Source organism: Archocentrus centrarchus, chromosome 6 (genome assembly GCF_007364275.1).
Source record: "Archocentrus centrarchus isolate MPI-CPG fArcCen1 chromosome 6, fArcCen1, whole genome shotgun sequence".
Taxonomy (NCBI): domain Eukaryota; kingdom Metazoa; phylum Chordata; class Actinopteri; order Cichliformes; family Cichlidae; genus Archocentrus; species Archocentrus centrarchus.
In genome coordinates, this window is record NC_044351.1 from 33,441,963 (window position 1) to 33,464,522 (window position 22,560).

A 22,560-nucleotide genomic window follows, 5' to 3' on the forward strand; every position below is an offset into this window, starting at 1 on the left:
AATACAACAGAAAATATTTGTAACTTCATTATCATTTTCAAATTATATTCTAACAGGACAAACACCAGGAAAAACTTCCCAATTTGGGAATGCTGACAATCTGTGGAGCACATTAATTCTGGATTAATCTTCAGAATTCGATCAGGGAGGGAATGATGAGCCCTGGTTTTCATTCTCAAAACATTTATTGAAGTCAGCTGAGAAAAACATAAAGCCTGCTGTGTTCCCTCCCTCCAATCAAATGCAGCTCCATGGATGGCCCAGCAAAATACTAATTTTGAACTTTTTAAGAGTTTTTGAACCAATGTGCTCTTTACCCCCAGCTGCTCTATAGTACCTCACCTCTTTCATATGCCACAGTTTCATGGTAATTTTAACTCATCCAGGTTGCTCTACATGTGTTTACCACTGATACCACAAATGTTTGATTTTCTAACCAAAGGATGTGTTGCTTTTTTTTTCTTCTTCTCAAACAGACGTGCTTGTCTGAGGTGCGAGGACCGTTGGTGGACTTGGGAGTCAGTGAGTACGGCATCTTGTCTGCAATTACCACGCTGAGCGACACCCAGAACGACCTGGGTTTAAACCGCCGGGAGTCCACCAGCTCCTCGGAGCCCCGATACTCCGCCGATGACATCACACTGTTCAGACAAATCGCCCTGGACCTCCGTGAGTTCAGACGGGGCGAGAAGTCGCTAAGATTAGCGTGTTAATGTTCTGTTAGGAAAAATGTTCTTACATTTATAGTGGGAATGTTATTGCATGTCCAAATTATTATTTAGAATTAAAGCCTGATAAATTGCCCAGCACTAGTCACTTCACATGGTGTAGAGCTGAGATTTATAAGGTTAGCATGCTTCAATTTAATTTGTCCTCTTCAACAGAGCGGTCCTTCCCTACTCACCGGTCCTTGATGGGAGAGAGCCCCGAGGCCATCGAGGGTCAGGCTAAGCTCTTCAGGGTCCTCATCGCCTATGCCAAATACAACCCACAGGTTGGATACACCCAAGGTATTGGAGTGATTTCACTTCCATACATGTCAACTGGAGGCAGATGCCTGCAGTACATAATGTGACCACTTGATGGAAGTAGAGGACCTTTTAATATAAAGTTGATGCCGTTTTCATTTGTCTTCTTAAAAATGGCTCAGTACCCATGTCTTCCATTATTAATCATTAATTACACACTTTCTCTCATTATGAATTTTGGAATAATTGTTTAGTTTTACAAAGAGATGAATTAAAACAAATCACAAATACCGAAACCTGAAACTTTGTAACAATAACTAGCATGAGATTTTATTACTGCGTTTTTTTGTTCTGGAAATCTGAAATATTGCTATCTCATTTTCTACATCTTCCTAATTTTCCTCTTAAAAAATATGAGGTCAAGATTATTGGACCAATCATCTAGTCTGAAAGTCAGTCATAACTGAGGACAGTCTAATGGAAGAGGTTAGACACTGTGTGCATATTTTTTGTGTGTTGCATTTTAAACTTGTGTTCTCCTACGTTAGGCACACAATATCTGATTATTTAGCAGAGTGCAGCTATCATTAGCAGCAGCATGTTTTCTTTGCATGTTAGCATCCACACACCTGTGGTTACACACTGCTGCAGTTTAAAACACACGTAGATATTAATGCTACGTTGTACTCTGTGCTTCATGCAGGAAAAATGTGTGTGCATTTCACAGGGATGTCCTACATAGCTGCAGTGCTGCTGATGGAGTTGGGGGAGGAGGAGGCTTTTTGGGCTCTGGTGGCTTTGTTGGATACACCCAAATATCTGGCTGAAATGTTTGACTTCAGCCTCACCAAGTGAGAAAACCTCAGTTTTAATTTGAATTCTTACTCGAATACAAAACAAAGGATGTCATCAGATTGCCATTTATGTGTGGTTACAATAATGTGGCCCAAATTAAAGACAGAAAAAGAAAAAACACAATTTTATCTGCTCCCAGAAACAATGATTACAAACTTGTTGTTTTTTGTGATCTGTGGCACAGCTACAAAGCTAAACTGTCGGGCCTTTTCTCATCAGGGTGCAGCACCAGGTGAAGGTGTTTGACCAGTTCCTGAAGCACAGGAAGCCTCAGCTCTCCCAGCACATGGTGAGTCCTCAATTTTTCTTTTTTTTTAGCTCAGATTTTTCATTTTTTTGGGTTTCTGCAAACAATGAAAATTAGATGATAAACTTTCATTCTTGATAAATGACCACCTGAGTTAGAAAAATGCTGGTTTTTTTTGTTAAGAGATGGCCAGAAGTCACATTATTGGAAAGAAAGAAAGTTGTCCTGTTTTACCCACAAGAGGGCACACTAGTACAGAGAGACACATCCCTACACATCACAAGGTAAAGAAACAAAATGATTGGGTAGAGTTATAGACTGGACATACAACCCCCTGCTTAGAGTGTAAATCAGTCTCTTTGGAGCAGAGCTGAGTTGTAAACTTCAGGGTTGTTTTTGAATTCTTCCAGGCCTAAATCGACCCCCCCGCTGTGCCTGAATATCAGAGAATTTTGTATTTTTAAAATGCTTTTTAGACACAAGCTAGAACTGTTAGCTCATGTGTGTAATTAGCCAACAGTTACTGTTAATAGTTTTTTACACATACAAAAAATATGCTGAAAGCATTAGTAGATCCAAAGGTGTTTTTAAAAAAACAAAAAAGAACCAGAGAAATGTTGTCAACACATTTACGTTTAGGTGTTCATCTGATATCCATCCACTTATGTTCCCTAATTACGGCGGGCTCAATCCTTCACCGCGCTCTCTCTCTCGTTGTGGTCTGTTTGAAGCAGGAAGAGGCACAGCTGTTGCCACAAAGTATGTGTTAATGCGAGTGGATCGCATTAATGGAGCGCTTTGCATTCAGTGCAACGCGAGAGACGTACAGTGTCATCGCGTGAATATTCCTTTTCATAGTTAAATGTTTGGGGAGTTTTGTTATTATATAATCAAATGTAAAATATTTGCTAGCAGTCATAGTTCAGAATATGAACAGACACTGGAAACAGTGCTCAGTTAAAATGTTCCTAAAACCACAATCACAGAAAGATTGGTGTTTGGAGGAGGCCAAATGAGTTATTCATCTGCAACCTTTGTAACGTATCCATGGTCAGCTGGGCCTCCTTTCCCATTAAGTAGTTTGTCAAAGTTGCAGAATGGGGGGGGGGGGGGGGGGGGGGGGCTACAGCTGTGTAGTTTTCCCTTTGTTTGGTGGTTCATCACTGCAGACATGCAGCAGCTTTTTATAACTGGTGACAATCAGAAAATTGTATTTTATCAATGCAGTTGGAGTCAATAAGTAGATGCCCCCCCCCCCCCCCCAAAAACAAAAAAAAAAAAAATGTGTCTAGGCTCAGAGATTTGACTTTGTTTTTGTCAGATTTACTTATTCTGCTTTGTACAAAACACAAATTAGGTGATATGGCCTCAAAATTATTTCAAGGAAATTTGCAACAATGACATTTATAACAATATGGCAAAAAAAAAAACTACTGAAAAATGTTTTATCAGTGATTGCAGCTTGCAGGAAGCAGCGTTTTTATTAATGCAAATAAAGTGAAGGGCGTTTTCCGTCCTTCTTTTCCAATGAGCTGCTGTCATTGATGACAGATGACCTCATTTGAAGAGTGAATCTGTTGCTCCAAGATGGCGGCAGCAGCATTATAGCGCAGTAGCAGAGGCACAGCATTACAGTATATAGACACACCATAAAAGCCAAGTATAAGCACTAAAGTAGTAGGTAGTGTTTTGTCTGGAAACGTAAAATTATATGATAACTGTAACACTGGAGTTTAGCTAAAGTAACTTAACCTCGTAACAGCAGCCGGCGCAATATAATAAAACTTTAAAACATTTTCTGCCTCGAATGTTGTATCTGGGGTTATGCTTTTTAACCAGTTGCTTATTGCTGCATCCATTTCTATTCACATTACAGGGTTCTAGCAGAAAAAAATTTCAGCCCTGCAGTGTGTGTTGGGGTGGGGGCTAATTAGCATTAGCTTGCTAATTCAGTGACGATGGATAATATTACGTATGTAATATTCTGTGATAATGGCTGGTCCTACGGGTCACCTGAATCTGATTAGACCATGTGACTTGATGCCGATAGGGAGTGCAGCCACTTCCCCGCACCTGTTGTTAATAAATATTCCTTAAACAACACGGTGTGTTATCTTTGTGAGTCTACAAAGACAAGAAACAAGACAAGTTCCTGAGATTTTAGGTTTAATAGGAAGCCCAAAAGTGTCCTTTGAGCTCCCCTTTTCCTCTACTTCCCCCTCAGTTTCACGCTGGTCACTATTTTGTCCCGCAAAATCAAGCTTGAACAGGACTACTGCAAGATCACGAGTGCACATTGTAAACGAAGCTGGCCGAGCCGGTGGTAGATTGCAAATTGCGGTGAAATAATACTATAGTGCAGCGATCTAGCCAGAGGAAAAAAAATCATTCTGGTATCTGCAGCGGGGTGGTGTGTGCAGGGTGCGCACTGCTTGCTAATTGCAGTGATAGAACAGTTCCAAAGTAAACCGGTGAAAGTCTCAGGCCAGTAAGACGACCTCACCGTGGCGCAGCGCCGGGCGATCAACCGCTGGCTAGAACCCTGCATTAGCTCTTGCTGTCGTGGAGTGCAACTAACAAGTGTTGCAACCATGCTCGGTTGAGTCGTTTGTTTGTGTTTTGGGGTCTCACGTCACCACCTGCTAGCATCTCGCGTGGTTGTACTTGTTTTTTCATCTTTTGCAGGAACAATTTTCTTACATATTTTGCAAAGTACTGTGTTGTTATTGGAGGTTGTTGAAGTAGCTCCCTTTTTAGGTACTAAATTGTTATTAACACGCAGCTCTTGTGGTCAGACGTGACTGGGCGTATGTCATTGTATGCACTAGGGAACGTCAAACATGATTATACTATATCATTGGTATTGCAATATGCACTTTTTAATTTATGCTGGGTTTTTTTTAATCAGTGTGCATGAGTTTACCAATAAAAAATCATAAAATTTTTATTTAATAATCAACAAAATGCATGTAGTATCATCAAAGTCTTGTTTATTTTCCCTGCAGAAATTATGCTTATTCATACTTATTCTATATTTTCCTGTGTTGTCCACGCTCCACCTGCAGTGACTCTGTGCCAGGGGCCAGTAAATTCATTCATTGCTACCATTTGTGCTGCTTAGTTGTCTTTTAATCCAAAACACACACACGTGCACGCACACACACACACACACACATCACCAGGGTTTTATTGCAGGCACCACAGTTTGGTCTTTTTATCCTCCCCCTTACTGAAGAAGCCTATTAGAGATCAGGAGTCAGCATTTCCTTTGTAGTCGAGCTGTTGAGCAGAGTCAAGGCGAGCCAGCTGTAAACAGATGTTTGTATTTGTGCTGCACGCATCAGACCTGAGCAAACACTGTCATGAAATAGCAAGTGTATGTGTGTGTGTGTGTGTGTGTGTGTTTTTCTTACAAGCAAATTGTTGCAAGAAAACACTAAAAGAGCCTTTGTAAGGTTACATGGTATGAATATTAATATGAATATTATGCAGTGGCTGGATGTCTCACTGAGGTCTTAGGAAAGGAGTTTATTAGAAAGAAATTGGCAGTGACTTCTTCAGGGTCGTGCCAAATCAATCCTTCCTGTTTTTCCCGTCCTCCCTTCAGGAGTCAGTGGGGGTCTTGTCAGTGCACTTCGTGATGCCGTGGTTCCTCACTCTTTTCACTTCCCTGCCCTGCTGGGACTCCGTTCTGGCTGTCTGGGATCTCATCGTTCTGCATGGTGGGTACACACTCGCAAAATCACACATGCACAAATGAACGAATAAGTCGCAAAGAAACAAAACATGAAGAACGCTCATGCCTCAGACTAATTCGTAGGCAGGTTCGTGGTGATGGCAGAACTTCTCTAAGCTAACTACCTGCTGGCTGACAGGTTTCAGTAACGATGACAGTAGGAGTGATCCTCTAATCTAATCCTGGACAAGAAAGCAAATAAAAAAGTCCTAAAATGTGAAGTATTGCTTTAATGCTACAGAAATCAACTTTGTCTTCTTTGCACAGGCTTGTCCGCCCTCTTCCGTACTGCTTTGACCATTGTTGAGCTCCTGGAGCCCCGACTAATGGACCTGAAGGATGAAGGAGCAATATTATCCTTGCTGTTAAGAGTACCTGTTGATGTGTAAGTAATGTAAAGCTTTCTGACTGCTCAGTTATTTTAGTTTTCTCACTTGTACGCTCAGTTATTCTTATATTTTGGACATCTATCATCATGATGAGCTGAGAGCTCAGTTTGAGGCACGAACTAAAACTCCGGGCAGCTCCTGAATATCAATCAGCTCATCAGATTGGACATGTTTGACATCAAGCGCTCCAGGAAAAATAATATTAATAATATTAAAATTCAGTTTATCATATTTGTTTTAATAGATAAGGTTCCTTCAGCTGCTTAAATGTCACCCTCGTCAGCTCACATTGTGCTGACCCACAGAAGGTTGTTTAACTTGGACAAAGATCTGTAGAGTAGACCCTGGATGAATGGAGGCAACACAGCCAAGTAGTTGGTGTTGGTGTAGCTGTGTCACAGCTAGTGATAAAGCGCTTTATCGTGAGCCAGAGATGGCGCAGACGTACCAGGTACACACCAGTGACTTGCAAAGTAGATTAGAAGGGACCAATTATGCAGGACTGAGTGTAACAGCTTAATAACTGTTTAATCGTTTCACTTCTTCATGCTGTATTTGTAACATTTTATAGCTAGCTTCCATTCCCCTTAAAAACACCCATCGGTTGTTTTTTTTACTGTTACAAGGAAAGAAACCGAACATGTCGATCCATGTGTGAACCTCTTCTGCTGTTTGTAAAAGCATGCATCAAGGGCAGCGCTGACAGACCCGTTTTGTTCTGGCTCTGGTGTTCAGTGGGCAGCCTGCCATCACGTCACATTGAGAAGTCCTTGTTGCCTGCTTGGCAGCATTGCAGAAGCTTGGTCAGAAGTCAACACTAAGTGGTCCGGCTGTCTCCCAGGGCAGGATCTCCTTACACTGGGAAGATACTGCTGAAGAAAGAGTGGAATGGGGCAAGTGGGGAAAGAAAAAGGGATGAATGGAGGGTCAGAGGGAGAGAAATGGCAAGGGAGAGATGGTACAACAATTTAGGGAGGGGGGGATTGGGAAAAGAGAGGGAGAGAAATGGAGGAGGAGAGGGGCTGAGATCTTCAACCTCTCTTAATTTTCTTTAAGCCTCACAGCTTTTTTACTCTGAATGGTATAAATGGGTGTTGTCATGCAGCCACATAGGCCATTCTGATTAATGAGTAGTTGAGAGGCTCATCCATCTCATGTGACTATCTGTCTGCACTAGGCTGTCAGTCAGCTGTCATCTCAGACATAGGCTATAATAATGACTCCAAACACAGCCTGCGTCACCAGTCAAAGAGCAGCTCCTGCTTCTCTAACATGATGCTGCTTTCTCTCTTCTCTCATCTGAGCTTCTGCTGGTAGTTACGTACATCTTAGAATCACTTCATTCACATTTTTATGCAGTTTCTGTTTACACAAAACTCAAAAAAGATCAGCAATTGAAATACTCATACCTCTGCATGTAGGATTATACGAAGGGCGCTTAACCCATTCCAGCTATTTAAATAAATATCAGACCCATAGCCGACAGAATAGAGAACGGTGATCGTGGCGCTCGAAACACATTAGTGAACTTATCAGTGATGTTTTTTCCGGTCAACCTTATGCTAAACATGTATGAGGGTATGCGTGCCCCGACTGCTACTACAAAGAGGAGGTGGCTGCTGCCTCCACCTGTTGCTTGGTTTACAGTGACCTGCTAAATTTAAAGCAGTCTGTTGGCATAAAGACAGACAGCTTACAGAGTAACTTGCAGGTCTGCAACTTCAGCAAATAAATGAATAAAGCAATAACTAGATTTTTTTTTTTTTTTCCCCAGGAAAAAAAATGTCTTCATATGCACTGAAATGACATGTAAAACTGCTTTTACGATGGAGTTTATGCCCCCCACAAAACAACACAGAGCCTGGCTGTGGCAACAGGTGAAATCAGTCACAAAGAGGGTGCTGCACCATGTGATGGGGTGACCTTTGGTCACTAGCAGATTGCTTCGGTTGCCCTCAGTTTGCATAGAAGACGCTGACTTGTTTGCGGACACTCAGCACTTACTCTTTGAGCAGTGTTGAAAGTTGCTGGTGTTTTCAATTAGCGTTGCACTTTTCAGCTTCAATACCACTTTGTAAATAGTTTGCGAGTGTTTGCAGACAAGTTGGCATCTTCTGTGCAAACTATTGGCAGCTGCTGCGACCATAGGAGGAGTTGTTCCTGAAGGTCCGAGCAGCTGCAGAGAAGGAACTCATCCAGAACTCAGTCATATCTCCAGGAAGAGAATCCTGCTCTCTGAAATGATTGTGGCATGTGTTTGTTTTTTTGGAGACAGATGCTGCAGTGAAGTCATGATATGTAACCTGTGCATGGCTATCTACAGCCATCTGAATTGTTAAAGGCCCGCATAACACACATAAATCATGCATTAGCTTTTTCAGATGTTCATTTCCAAGAAAGATTATACATGAATTTAGAGAACATTTTAACCAGGTTGTTACTCTTTAACTAACCGCTGCGGGTGAGTAAAACACGTGGTAGCTGGAGCAGCTGAAAAGAATCATTTTCTACATGTGTGTGATAAAGGCTTTTAGCTTTTTACCCCAAAGGGTTTAAGTTGTGCTCTCAAAGCAAAGTTCTTATCTTTAAAAAGACGTTATCTCTTACCCCACCGTGGTTGTTACCAGTATGGTGTTTTGTGTGTGTGTGTGTGTGTGTGTGTGTGTGTGTGTGTGTGTGTGTGTGTGTGTGTGTGTGTGTGTGTGTGGGAGAGGAGCCAGTTGCTGTGCCACATACCCTTTGCACAATGAAGCACTTGCACTGTCCAGCATTTAAATGTAGTCACAGTAATTTTTTTTAATGACTTTGGTTTCCACTGGGAAAGCCGTTACTGCTGCTTATGTAAGAACGAACCAGGAACATTTAAAGAAGTGCTGAAACCTGTGCTAACTGTCCTAAAAGCTACAGACTTATTAATAAAAATAAGTAGTAAAATAAGTGTTTACTTGAGGTCAAGTCAGTCGCATATTTAGTTTGGCAAATCTCAGCAGCAGTTGAGTCAGGAGGGTGTGCTGAAGATGGCCCTACAAAAGCTTTAATAAAGCAGTCAAAGAGGTTGCTGGTCAAACTCTGCTTACACACACCTTTTACACAGTGTGCAGTACTGCTGCTAGCTGCAGTCAGAGCACAGACTGTAGGCACATAGTAACCCTAAATGTGATCTCTTAACAGTGCCAGTTAAATTAATTATAGTTCAATAAATACCCACAGCAGCACTGAGTTTTTTCCAGTGGTTCAGTATACATACTACAGTGTACTCATCTGCCCAAACCGTGTGTAACTCTCTAAGTTACTTTTTTTGGTTTAGTCTTTGTGAAAATGATTAGAAGTTTGCTCATATTTTCAGATAATATTGGCTTTTTTTTATGGTAAACGATGACACTAAATGATCCCGTACGCCTTGAAACTTCCTCGGCCCCTCCGACTGCTTTTCATTGTGCCTCCTTCAGTGTCCGGATCTGTCGAGTCCTGTCTCCGTGTTTCCCCCTCTGCACCCCGTCCCACTCACTTCCCATACACACCATTCTCAGCCACCAGTCCCATCTCTTTCTTTTTGTTTACCCCCTTCTTTGCAATAGTCAGTTCCCATAAAACACTGTGGGGTTGTCCCTCCTCCCCTCTGTTCTCATTTTCTTTTCTGCAACCCCCCCCCATGCGTCCTTTCATTCATTTATTTATCCACACTGACACTCTGGTTCAGCCAGAGGGGTTGACACATCATTTGTTTATGTCAGTGGCAAGGCTGGCTTAAAGAAAGTCTCTGCTTCATTTTTCTCCTTTTAAGCATTTAAAATTTCCCAGATTCAGACCGAGGAGTGCTCAGAGGCTGTCTGTCTTATGTTGATCATCCAACACACATTTTTAAATCTGCATCATTCTCATTTAGTAATCTTAAACTAAAGTAAGCTTAACTCGACTCAACAGAAATGTCTTGGTTTCTCTAGAAGACGCGCAGAAAGGCACCTAAACACCTGCTGCACAATCAAGTGTACAAACAGTAAAACAGAATTCAAGCTTTTACAGAATACAGCATGGAAAAATGATGGTACCTTAACATGCTTAATAACTATATTTGAACTTATGGACAAATAAGTATAAATAATAATCATAATGTGTAACAAATAAAGCATTTCAAAAATCAAGCAAAACAAGAGTTTCACTTAATTCAGTGAATAAAGAACATGGACACACAGATGAGCTGCATTATGAAGAGTTATTATATAAATGAAAGATTTCCTGTATCTGTCCTCGTGGGTGTGGAGCTGAGTAAGTTTGACCTCCTCTCCACCACAGTAGACCCACTGCCATCATATAGCGCTGTGATTAAAGTTCGATGCAGACCTCATTTTCTGAGTAATCAGTGCAGAAACCCTGGTAATTTAAAGTGTTCCCAATGCCGTGTGTTATGTCTTTGACCGTGTTCAGCTAGAAGGTCAGAGGTGACTCTGAGCAGGGTGGGTGTGGATATACAACATGATTTCAAATTGTTTTATCGAGTTAAAGAACTGTTTCACTTACAAACTTGAGTTGAAGAAAATTACAGCAAAAACAATAATGAGCTGAATGTTTATCTGTCAGTAGTGCACGCTTGAAGAGGACTATGGGAGGAGACTAGTGACTATTGGATATGCCGTCACATCATATTCTGTAAGAAAATATTGTGAAAATTGAAAGAGAGGTTGCACACCTCCCTTTTGTGCATCGTGGATGCTTATGGCATCATTGTTTTAGTGTGTGTGTGTGTGTGTGGGGGGGGGGGGGGGGGGGGGGGGGGTCTGCTTATCAGCAGCACATCACCAGCTCTGAAAGGTCTTTTAATGAGCTCACAAAAACCCAGATCCATTGAAACTGAGAATTCATCATTCATCCATTTTCTTCACACAAGTTGACTCATTCCCCCCCCCCCCCCCCCCCCCCCCCCCCCCCTCTGTGTGTAGCTATTTGTCATTGTGTGCTGGGACCAAGCTCAATCCTGTGATCTGTCCCAGTTCTAGTTCTCTGAAAGTTGCCTGATTGCTTTTTGAGTGACCTGAAGATCAATATGTCTGTCAGGTCCCTGTGTTCAGTAAAGGCTGGAGTCAGGTTGTGTTTATGCAAGATATTCTTAAAGGTATTGACCATAATGCATAAATCACTCATATGATCGGATTCATTCTTGGGTGGCAGATGAGTTACTTAAATTTACCCCTGATCCAGATTTACTGTGTAAGTTGTGTGTTACAGATTACCCGCCTCTCTAACAGAACTGCAGTCAGAACAGCGTCGTCTTTCTGGCCTCTCACCCATCTTTTCAGTTATTGTTAATTTCAGTTTCTTCAAAAGCTGGCAGCACTAAACCTAAGTTGAATCAATATAATCTATACCATATAGAACCCATTTGATTGGAAGCAGATTGATAACTGAATGAGATTCATTAGGTAGGATTGAGACTGGATTAAGAACAGATGAAATGCCACCAAAGTGAAAAGTTGCATTTTTCTCCTTTGCATGGTCACATGTACGTTCCATATTTATGTCCATACTAATCTGTCCTGTCCTGTCTTTTAATCTAAGGGCTCAGTACACTGTGCTGGTTCCTGCCCTGTGGAATACAGAGGTCCAAGACTGGGAGCTTAAATGCATGAACAGCCTGGTGCTGGATGAGAGCCACAATGGACCCAAAGCAGGTACTCGTGCACTCACAAACAGGCCGTGTTTTGTTAAGCAGAAGCTCATAATGGGCTTTGGACCACTCCACAAACAGTCGTTCAGACTCTGGTAACTCATTCATCACTTAACCTTTAGTGACACACACACACACACACACACACACACACTCTTTTGTCACCAGTTTGTTCGTGAGAACTCTGTTACAAAACGGTGAAAACAGTTGCCCCTTCTTCACCTCCATCCCTTCTTTTTCTACAGTTTACTTTTTGATAATGTTAAACTGCTTTTTTTTTTTTTTTTAAATCGAACCATGTTGTCATGTTTTGCTGTTTGGCACAAACAAAGCAAAACATTTAATTTGAATTTCTTATAAGCTAAAGTGCATTTTAAAGCTGATAAAGCATACTCTAATCAACCTGTCCTATCCTAAGAAGGTATGTTTTCAAAACAAAAAGTAATCCCATATTTTATAAATTTCCTAGAAACAATGCCACGATTAAAGAAACAGTTGATACAGCAGATACACTGATAAGTCCAAAACTAAAGGGAGCTTTCGTGGATGTGACTGCTCTGTTAGTTATGGGACAGTTTGCCATAGGTGCTAATCATTCGCTGTATTTTGAGAGTACTTTAGTGGCGTCTTCACTTCCCCAAGAAAGAAAGAAATAAAAATGGTAAAAACCAGCATATTTACTTTCTTTGCTTAATACATCATGCTGCTGCTGCTGCTGCACAAAATCAACTCTCAACCCCATCACGAGGCTTTTCACCTGTGTGATAACGTGACACCTGCTACAACTGCAGCGTTTCATCCTCATGCCGTATTAACCACAGCCTGACTGCAGGCCCGATTCCTCATTAGTTACAGCTGCAGTAATGCAACTGTTACTGTTGGGAAATGACAATAACAGACCAAACATGTATAGCGGCTATCAAGATGCCTCGTTTTTACTCTTTCAAGCTGCTATTATGTAGGACACGAGTAATGATGACCATAAATATATTAACATGAACGTCTGTCACTTGGTAGAATAAAGCTTGAGGAAAAACTGCCCAGTGCCTGATTATCACTTTCTTTTGTTAAGTGAATGAAGTCCCAGAAAAGCAACAATAATATTTTATTATTTAGTTCAAACCAAATAAACCAACCAATGGCCATAAAAACAAAGACTTCACTTGATGAGTTGTTTTCTGTCACAATCATGTTTGAACTACAACCCAAACAGTCAAAGGCGTACCACCGCCTAAACACAAACTGCTTTTACTGAGGGTATGGTGACATCTCCAAAGGGCTGATTACCAAAAAAAAAACCTAAACAGGCTTCTGGTGTGTGCATGCATGTGTCAGATCATCTGTGCATAGTGTAACTGAACAGATGAAAGGACCTTATATCTTTTGAAGGTTGTTCAGATTTCACCTCCACAAGACATGGAAACCCTTCACCACCGGAGTCTCATCTTCACAAAGACAGACAGATTGGAATGCAGGTCTCGTGTGTGTGTGTGTGTGTGTGTGTGTGTGTGTGTGTGTGTGTGTGTGTGTGTGTGTGTGTGTGTGTGTGTGTGTGTGTGTGTGTGTGTGTGTGTGTGTGTGTGTGTGTGTGTGTGTGTGTGGTGCATCATGACAGACCCAGAAAGGCTAAGAGATGAGTCACATGTTGGTGGCTGCAGGGGGGAAAACAGAAAGAAGAAGGGTGGGTGTGTGTGTTGTGTGCGTGTGAATGAGTGAGTGAGTGAGTGAGACAAAGAGAGTGTGCATGAAATAATTAGTTGGGTGACAGAATATTTTCAGCTGGGCAGCAGAATGAGAGCATGACACGTTACCTTGCAGGGCAATTTGCAGTCTCAAAAGTATGTTTTATGGAGGGGAAAAATTTACCACCCTCCATTCTTGTGGCAGCTCGTGTGTGTGTGTGTGTGTGTGTGTGTGTGTGTGTGTGTGTGTGTGTGTGTGTGTGTGTGTGTGTGTGTGTGTGTGTGAGTCAGGATGAGTCATCCTTATTTGCTAGCCTGTCTGACTGTCTCGCCCCGAAGACAGCAGGAGAAAATAAACAAGCTGATTCATTTACTGCCTCTGACACAATCCAGCAATCCTTTTCTCTTATGCTTTCACTCATTCTGTCTGCTAGTAACACTGAACAATCATCAGGATGATATTACAGATTTGTTGTGTCCTCCACAATCTCATTAACATCTTAGGTTCTTGAACTTTGAGACAAAGTGCCTCCGCTTGATTATTTTAGAACATTGTTGTAGCAATTAGACATGATTTACAAGCAACCTGTACTTCAATTGTTAAGTAGGTCTTAATGTATTTTTGTTTTTTTTGCATTTTTGGCCACAGCGGCTTTTATCATCAGTGGAGAGAGACAGGAAATGGGGGAAAGATACTGTAGGCAAATTGGCGATGGGCCGGGACGCGAACCCGAGCCGTTCGCACTGCAACGCGGCATATGTATGTGGTCGCCGGCTTCACCATTAAGACATCAGAGTCCTGAATTCATCCTATATAAATCCTGTATAAAAACATCCCAAAACATCCTGCCATGGTCACAAAGTCCTTCAGTCCAAGAAGAACAAGGAGTCCTCCATCAGATAGTAGATCCCCACAGATCCCCGCCAACATCATGTTACACCCTAATGGGATGTTACTCAAGTTCATATGCGTGTGAAAGCAGATGAGTGAACACTTTGGGTAATGTAGTGTATGTCAATCAGCATTGTCCTGCACTCTCATTGGTAGTTGCTTCAGTCACTTGCCTCAAAGTTGAGAAAAGTTTAACTGGAAACCCGCCCACTTCCCATCAACCAGTGGTTACTTCACCTGTTACCTGGCTTCACTGAATGTCGTTGACTTTTTTATGGACTCTGGCTGAAATGTTGTTGCTAGTCATGTGAAATTGAATGTGTTACCACAACCTCTGTGCTGATTAAAGAAGCAGTAAATTTAGCTGGAGAATTAGACTTTGTGGGTTTGATTAGTCTTGAAATGGACAAAAAAATTTATTTTGAAATTCTAAGGAAGACACACAATTGCCAAAAACCTGATTATTTATTTATTTTTTAATTGCTGTTATTACCATTATCATTTCAACTGATGTAACAGAAGAATTTCTCAAATATCGTCTTTACTTTTCCCGTCTTTGGACAAGTCGAGCCATGAAATTTGGTATATGTGTTTTTTACTCTTCAAAGATGTGCAACAGGATATTTTCTGCCATGTAATGTGTCTGTAATGTTATCCAGACTTCTAAATTGATTTAATATTTTCATTAATGGCAGCAGGATATCCCCATCGGTGATTTGAGCAAAATACTGTGCCACTGGAACATAGGTGGTTGTTGAAAATGGACCTCTGTATGTTCTCACTGACATTTCATTAAAAATCAAATGATTTATGATCAACAAACAATTCCATTAATCATTAATTATCATCTTTACCATTTCTCATTACGTTCATGTTATATTAGAAATGCCTTTTGTTTAAAAACAGAGTTGACTTCATAGTAATAGTGCATGTATAAGATAAGATCTTTACTCACAACCTCTGGTATTTATAACTGTCTACCATAAGACTACATTTACTGGAATATTGATGAGCATTTTTCATGAAAATATGTATATACAACCGCTGTGACGATAGGATGTAGGGGCCCTGGCCAAAGGCAGGCTGAGTCAGCAATAAAGAACAGAGTTGAAGTGACTATTATGCTGAGTCAAGCTGAGAAGCACAGAGAATACATAGACGTGTCGTCCTGTCCCGATTACATCTTGGCCTCTTCTCCTTTCCTCTTAGACCTTTCTGTCCCTTCTGTGTCCTTCTCTGCTCACACATTATTCTCCTTTTTTATTATAAGGCTCTCTTTTTGCCCTCTTTTCACCCTTCAGTCCTTTGCTGCACTTCATCATTTCTCCTCTCCTTTTTGTGCTATAGTTCCATTTCCTCTCCTGCGCTCATACGTCTTTTCTTTTTCTTGTTTTTTTTCCCCCCCTTTTTTTCCCAACAACTCCCCTGGTGTAGTAGCAGATGCCAGAGTCCTGTTCTCCTCAGCAGGCTCCCATGATACCTATGCTGTTTTCTTCCTGTCCGTGTGCTGCTTGAGCCTCAGTGCAGTGACTCAGCATTCATTTTATTCAGTGCCCCCAAACAGTCTCCTCTAACCAGTGCTGTGTAACCTGCATATAACTGAATAATCTTATATAATGTAATAACAATTCAATAACTAAGTAACGGTGACAATTGAAATTAAAGTCCATTTAGCTCATGGTCTTAAAAAAAAAATGCCCACAGGCATGTCAAAGACGGCTGCCAATTGGCAAGACTTTCTTCTGCGAGGACTGTGGTCAAAGTAACTGGTAGTTCTGGCAATTTAGATGCAATATAATGCCAGAAGTACTGGCTCGTCTGCCTTCACACGCATATATGAGTGACATCAGGTTCTTAATCCATAGAGTTTATTATGCTGTTGGCCCACTTTTTGCAACTAGAACAGCTTCAACTCTTTAGTTTTTTTTCTGCTTTTTTATAAAACAGTAAATTTGAAGATTCATGGATACCAATTCTCTTAAAAAAAAAAAAAAAAAAAAAGTAAGGAAATATATATTTGGTTGATTATTTCTTTGTTGTAACAGTGCTTCTTGGCAATAAATCTTATACTGTTGGAAAGCATGTTTATTTGCCCTTAAATGGATCCACATTTGTAAGGAAAGCACATTTGTCAGGTGAGCAGCAGGGTTGAGGAGGTGGGTTTGCACCCTTGAAAAACTTGTCAAATCTGCTCTGCCAGTGCCAAACAGCTTATTCTTGTTTGGTGTTGATTGGATGATTGAAGTCTGAAGAAACAGGACATATTAGCAGTTTTAACACACAGGGGCCTCAGCAGCATGTGGAAGAACCAGCAGCCTGGCACCTCCTCGTCATGGTGGTCACCAGCTTGGTCACACACTGCTGTGGGATGGCATCCCATTCTTCAACCGGCATTTGTCACAAGTCAGCCAGGGTGGTTGTGTCGGTCATTCTGGCACAAACAGCACGGCCAAGTTGATCCCACAAGTGTTGAGTGGGGTTGAGGTCAGGACTGCAGGCAGGCCACTCCATCTTCTCCACTCCCAAATTCTGGAGGTAGTCTCTCAAGGGTGGCTGTAGCTCAGGAGGTCACCTACTAATTGGAAGGTTGGTGGTTCGATTCCTGACTACTCCAGTCTGCATGCCAAAGTATCCTTGAACAAGATACTGAACCCTTAGAAAGAAGTGCTTGTATGAATGTGCGTGAATGGGTGAATGAGGCATGTTGTGTAAAATGCTTTGAGTAAAAATGCTTAGTGCTATGTAAGAACCAGTCCATTTACCATAAACCCTGTGGGGGCGAGTGAGGTCATCTTGGAGTATAAAGTTCAGTCCCAGACTTTGACTGGGATTGCCACTGGTTGCAGAATCTCAACTTTATATCTCCCTGGATTGAGGTTGCTTCCAATGGTGATGGGCCTTGTTGTTCCAGTGAGGGAGATGCTTCCCCAAACCATCATGCTGTCTCCACCAAAGCTGATACCCTGCCAGTGCAGCAAACAGTATGGCATTCTCCACTCTTTCTCCACACTGTGACCCTACGATCCAACTGCTGTAGGCAGAATCTGAACTCATTGCTGAACATGACGTTCCTCCACATGTTCAGGTTCTAATGTACGTGTTTGCAGCACCAGCAGAAATGGGCCTGACAGTGAAGGGCAGCCCTGTGAGACCGGAGAGCCTCGGCAGTATCTGAATCTGTAGAAGACTGCCTGTGGTTCCTAAGTGCTGACATGAGGAAACCGTCTTCTTGTGGCATCATCATCTTTGGGCGCCTGCTTTGCGGCCTGTCTCTGACATAACCCTTTATATGGAACTTGGCCTTCAGTTTGGCTCAGTCCAAGAAATGCAGCCATTCAGCACCTGGGGTACCAGCAGCTCAAAACAGGAGTCAGGAGCAGAATAAGTTGTTTAGCACTGGCAGAGAAGATTTGTCAAGTTGGCAAAAAACTTCTTAGCATCCTCGTTCGTCCTACTGGCTCATCTACTGTACCAGTTTGTAGAAAAGTTTTTACAAATATCAAACCCTCAAGTTAAAATCTATAATGACACTAATTTGACCCTTTTTAGGTTGAAGGAATACTCGGCAGAGTGTTAAAGATCTCTTTTTGTGGGTGGCGGGGTGGATGAGCAGGTGACCGTGTACGCCTGATGGATGAGGTGTAGGTGGCCCAAGTTCGTGTCCAACCTGCAGTCCTTTGCTGCGTGTCCCCCCCCCCCCCCCTCCCCCCACTTTCCTGCCTCTCTTAACTTTTCACTGTATCCCTTTCATACATGAATTACAAAAACCTTACTCAAGATTTTTTTTCCTGAGTGTTTTTATTATTATTCTTTTTTTTTTTCTCTATAAAAATGACCCAAAAAACTTCCCATGACTGGCCAATAGGTAGTTGTATATGGGATGATGCAAAAGCATCCACTGCGTTGGTTTATATGCAACTTTAACAACAAAACATGCATATAAAAGGGGACAGCTTTTGAATAACTGTCATCTCTGGTGACCAGTATGCATAAAAGGGTTCTGATAAAGGCAAAAAGGCCAAGTGGTTATTTCTATTTATTAATCATTCATTAATTCACTGCCCAGCAACACAGCAATTTCACTTTTTTGACCCAGATTAAAGTTTTTTTGTAAGTCAGTCATATTGTTACTGTTTTATTTGGTGAATTGTGTCCATCTGTTCTCTAAATCTCCCTGTTTTATCCCCTTGTTCACACCATTTTTGACCTTGCCTCTGTCCATCTGTTATTTGGCTCCTGCAGGCACACTGCAGTAGTTTATGTATATTAGTGTGTGTGTGTGGGTGGGTGTGTGGGTGTGTGTGTGGGTGGACTGCGTCAGAATCATTTAGTGAAAACAGTAACGGCACCATTTCCTCTCTCCTTACTTCCTTGGTTTATGATAAATGATTCAGGCACACATTACTACCTTTGCATTTTATTGTTTCACTTTTTTTTATGCTTTTGCTTTTAGACAGCTTAACAATGGAGTTACACAGGAATACACAGCAGGTATGCTTCTTTCACAGCCCGTAGACCTTAACAGGAACATTCTCTCAGGGTAAAGGGGGTTAAAATTGAGCAGGTACTGTGTTGGAACAAGCAAGGGTGAAAATAAATGGCCTCAGGTTCAGAACTGGAATGACCACACACACACAAACGGTTGTGTGAGAGGTGATGATGCGTGTTTCCAGGGCTAGTGTGGAGTGTGACCTATTAAAAAAATAAACAGAAAGGTGTTACCCTTGCACCAGTGCTGCAGGTATCCACGTGAGAATCTGTTTTAAAGTTCCCCAACAGCCTTTTCACAGATGGTGTCAGCATCACAGTAAAGTGTAACTTTGCAGAAAAAGCATAATGGTCCTTAAACATCAATAATGTGCTTTGTAAAATAAAATATTCTATAGAGATGTTATAACCAGAGTAACTCAACCTGATGTATCACATGTTCTTAATACTGTTTACAGAAATCTTACTGCCAGTGGTGCGGAGGTGTTCTGTTAGTGTGCCCTGACTCAAACAGGGTTGAGTGGAGGTGGTAGGAAAAAAAATATGGGTCATCTTTTTTTTTTGGTCTTGTAATCTCCACTGTTGGGGGTGAATTTCATTGATTAGTCCTTTCTGACCTCTATGGGCATTTAGCCTACCTATGACCCCAGAGTTTAGAGTACTTTCTAGTAAGCTTTGGTCTTTTAAGGCTTTGTTGTAATTCTTCCTCTGTTTGTTTTTGGTAGTTGACTTGGAATCTACTCAATCAGGCCGAAGCTAACCAGCCCTCCTAATTCAACCTAATTCATTCATTCAATATAAGCTGGAGTAGTGTGGTAATGCAGTCAGAGTAGTTGTATATCTGTACATCTGTATTTACCAGGAAATCCGACACGTTCACTTTTCCCCTTCCTCCCCCTTGGTTTACCTTTCTATAAGAGCAGTGTTGATGCGTAAAGCTTCAGCTGCACACAAACTGTGGCGATTTCTGATTGTCGGTAGCATCAGAGGAATCTGAGCTGATGTGCTTTCGCCAATTTTTAAATGTTTTGAAATGACACAGATACAATGTTGCCTTTCACATCACTTCCTGTCCTTACATGGACCTCGTATGTGACGATGCTGTGCAAAAGCACACCTCAAGGAAGCTGCCAGACTCTGCTGACAAAAACGGTGTTTTACATTGCAGAAAATGGGAATTATTAGACTATTGCAGTGTGACATTTGCAGTTTAATACATGAGTCCAAACTAACCCAATAAAATACAAAAGTCAGTCAATAGTGCAAACTAACCAATGGAGGCAGTAGTAGTGCCCATATTTTGTAAGGTGCAGTTGCTGTTTTTGTCAATGGAGTCTGGTGGCCTGCACCATAGCTTACTATTACAAATACATATGGACTCATTTAGAAATTACCCTTATCCATTAAAAAAAATGTAAAAATATAAAAATAAAGGGCATTTCTCTTTAAAATATCACTGACACAACCATTGGATAATTGATCCTTGATGTTAATCCGTTATCTCACTAATCCATTTTATTTTGTGCATTGATTTGTAAGTTAAAGAATGGCTTTATTGGTATGAGTTGCATTTAAATATGTTTACATAAATTAGGAGGTGTCACAGAGTAACAACACAAAGCAGGAGACTTTAACTGCTGCACAACAGTTTGCCTGTCCTCATCTGCCCTCATTAAATGAGGAGCAGGCAGCTGCTTAGGAATTCTGTGCTTGTTTGCGCATGGTCTTTAATTAGATGAAATTATGAGCCTTATTAATTATTTGTGATTTGTGTATAAATGTGTTGGCTAATGGGATTAGACGCCGCAGGTGGGAGAGGAGATAAGACTGCGAGAAGACAAAAGCTTATCTTTTTAAAAGAAAGAAAGGAGCGCGGTCCTGGCTCAGATGTTGCCGAGCCCCCGAATACTTTCCTCCGGGGTTAGACCCTGAAGGTTTTCCTGCCTGCTTGCTTTTCTCTGCTCTAAGTGTGCACGTGTTCACATACTCCAACACAACATTGACCTATTCTGCTGTTACACCCTGCGTAGCCCCTGTGGCTACCCTGGAGTATGTGTGTATTGCTATATAACTGAGGTAAAAGGAGAAGCTTTGTGCACACTGAGCATGCTTGTGTGTGAGCAAGTAAGAGCAGGAAAGAAGTGCTGTTGTGTGCTCATATATGCGAATAAAGCACCTTTGCTCACATTGTGAGCTGGAATTCGGCTCTCAGACTCGTGCCATGTTAATAATTAATGGATTTTCTTAATTATGTTTACTTCCGTTAAAATCTGGGGCATAATTTGTTAAAGAGGTTATTCATGTTTTGCATACACGTACATTTGGGTCATGTCTTTTCTTGGCAGACAGAGTAAAATAAGTTTCTTTGCTGTACTTTTAATAGAGAATACTGAGGGGAAAGGGAAAACACAGTGTGTGGGGGGGGGGGACATACGTTCATACTGACCCACAAAGAAACTGCAGCTGATCGGTGATTATAGAGGCAAAAAAACTTAGCTTTATCCAGCTGTGTTAAACAATCATCGTGACACAATGAAATCTAAAAGCTGTGGAGTTTAAATTAAAGGCAGCACATTGTGTTTAGATTACTCTTCCAAATAGTTTGACAGCTGTAATTACATCTTAGAGCCAACACTTATCGTATCCTGTCTTTTTATGCGTCACTTATTGCTCCTACACCTCAGCCTCTGGAGTTCTCGTTGGGACTTTGGCCCTTTGGGAATGAACTTTCACCTTGCAGTAGGCCTAAAGCCTTATTGAGAGGCACACTTTGAATTGCAGGGTGTGGTAGGGGTCAATACCCACAGGTCAAAGGGGATCAGGGCTGAACAGGCCCACTCCCATCCATTATGTCCTCTTTCTCTCACATCCCTCTTTGTATCCCTGTCCTATGGAGCCACTGAATCAGATCAGATTCAATTTTTTTTTTACCTTGCAACAAGACTATTATTTTACTTACTTATTTTTTTGCACAAATCAAGGTAATTAAATTGTAGGAACAGTTGATTATCTTATGCACAATATGACAATTTAGTTCCACAAGAAAATGACTTGTTCCCTCAAGTTATTATCAGAAGATAATTACTCATTCCTACAAGTTATCATCCCCAGACTCGCGGGTCCACGGACCCTGCCTCGTTTCCGGTTTGTTTCTACCAGTATTCTGATTCTTGCTCATGTTTTTACCTTAAATGTAGTTTATGGTTAGTTCATAAACTTTGTTCAGGGTCAAACAGAGCAGTTATAATTTTATTCTTTCCTCTCCCTCTTCTTTAGTCTTTTTTTTTTGCTTCTTCCCACCGTGCACCTCCTGTTCTTACTCCTGCCCTGTCATGGCCTCTATATTCTTAAGCCATTGACGTATCAATACACTAAAGGGACCTTTTCATTTCTTTAAGCTTTGTGCACATTAAAGACTGAATCAGTGCATGTGCAGACCTTTTTGTTGTTGTTTTGTTGTTTTTCTCCTCCCCTGTCATCAGTTCCTGCCTGCTGTGTGTAGTTCTAACCACTAATTAATACCACGCTCCTCACGGAGCTTTACCGTCTGTCAGCTTCATGCACGCAAAGCGACAAACATTCAAAAACAAACCACAAGAATGATTTAGTTGCTGTCTCCTTTGTGAAAAATTAGGGCATGC

The 22,560-nt window shown here is 41.4% G+C and overlaps 1 protein-coding gene across 1 annotated transcript in view; it reads left to right on the forward strand.

The window, feature by feature from the left end:
* The window catches only part of LOC115782212 (TBC1 domain family member 10B), a 56,886-nt gene that overhangs the window by 2,769 nt on the left and 31,557 nt on the right, over nucleotides 1-22,560 (forward strand). Inside the window, exons 4-10 of the mRNA XM_030732282.1 lie at nucleotides 477-669; nucleotides 885-1,010; nucleotides 1,696-1,819; nucleotides 2,043-2,112; nucleotides 5,678-5,792; nucleotides 6,074-6,191; nucleotides 11,749-11,861. Of these exons, the coding sequence (XP_030588142.1) occupies nucleotides 477-669; nucleotides 885-1,010; nucleotides 1,696-1,819; nucleotides 2,043-2,112; nucleotides 5,678-5,792; nucleotides 6,074-6,191; nucleotides 11,749-11,861 (859 nt within the window). The remainder of the gene's footprint in view (nucleotides 1-476; nucleotides 670-884; nucleotides 1,011-1,695; nucleotides 1,820-2,042; nucleotides 2,113-5,677; nucleotides 5,793-6,073; nucleotides 6,192-11,748; nucleotides 11,862-22,560) is intronic.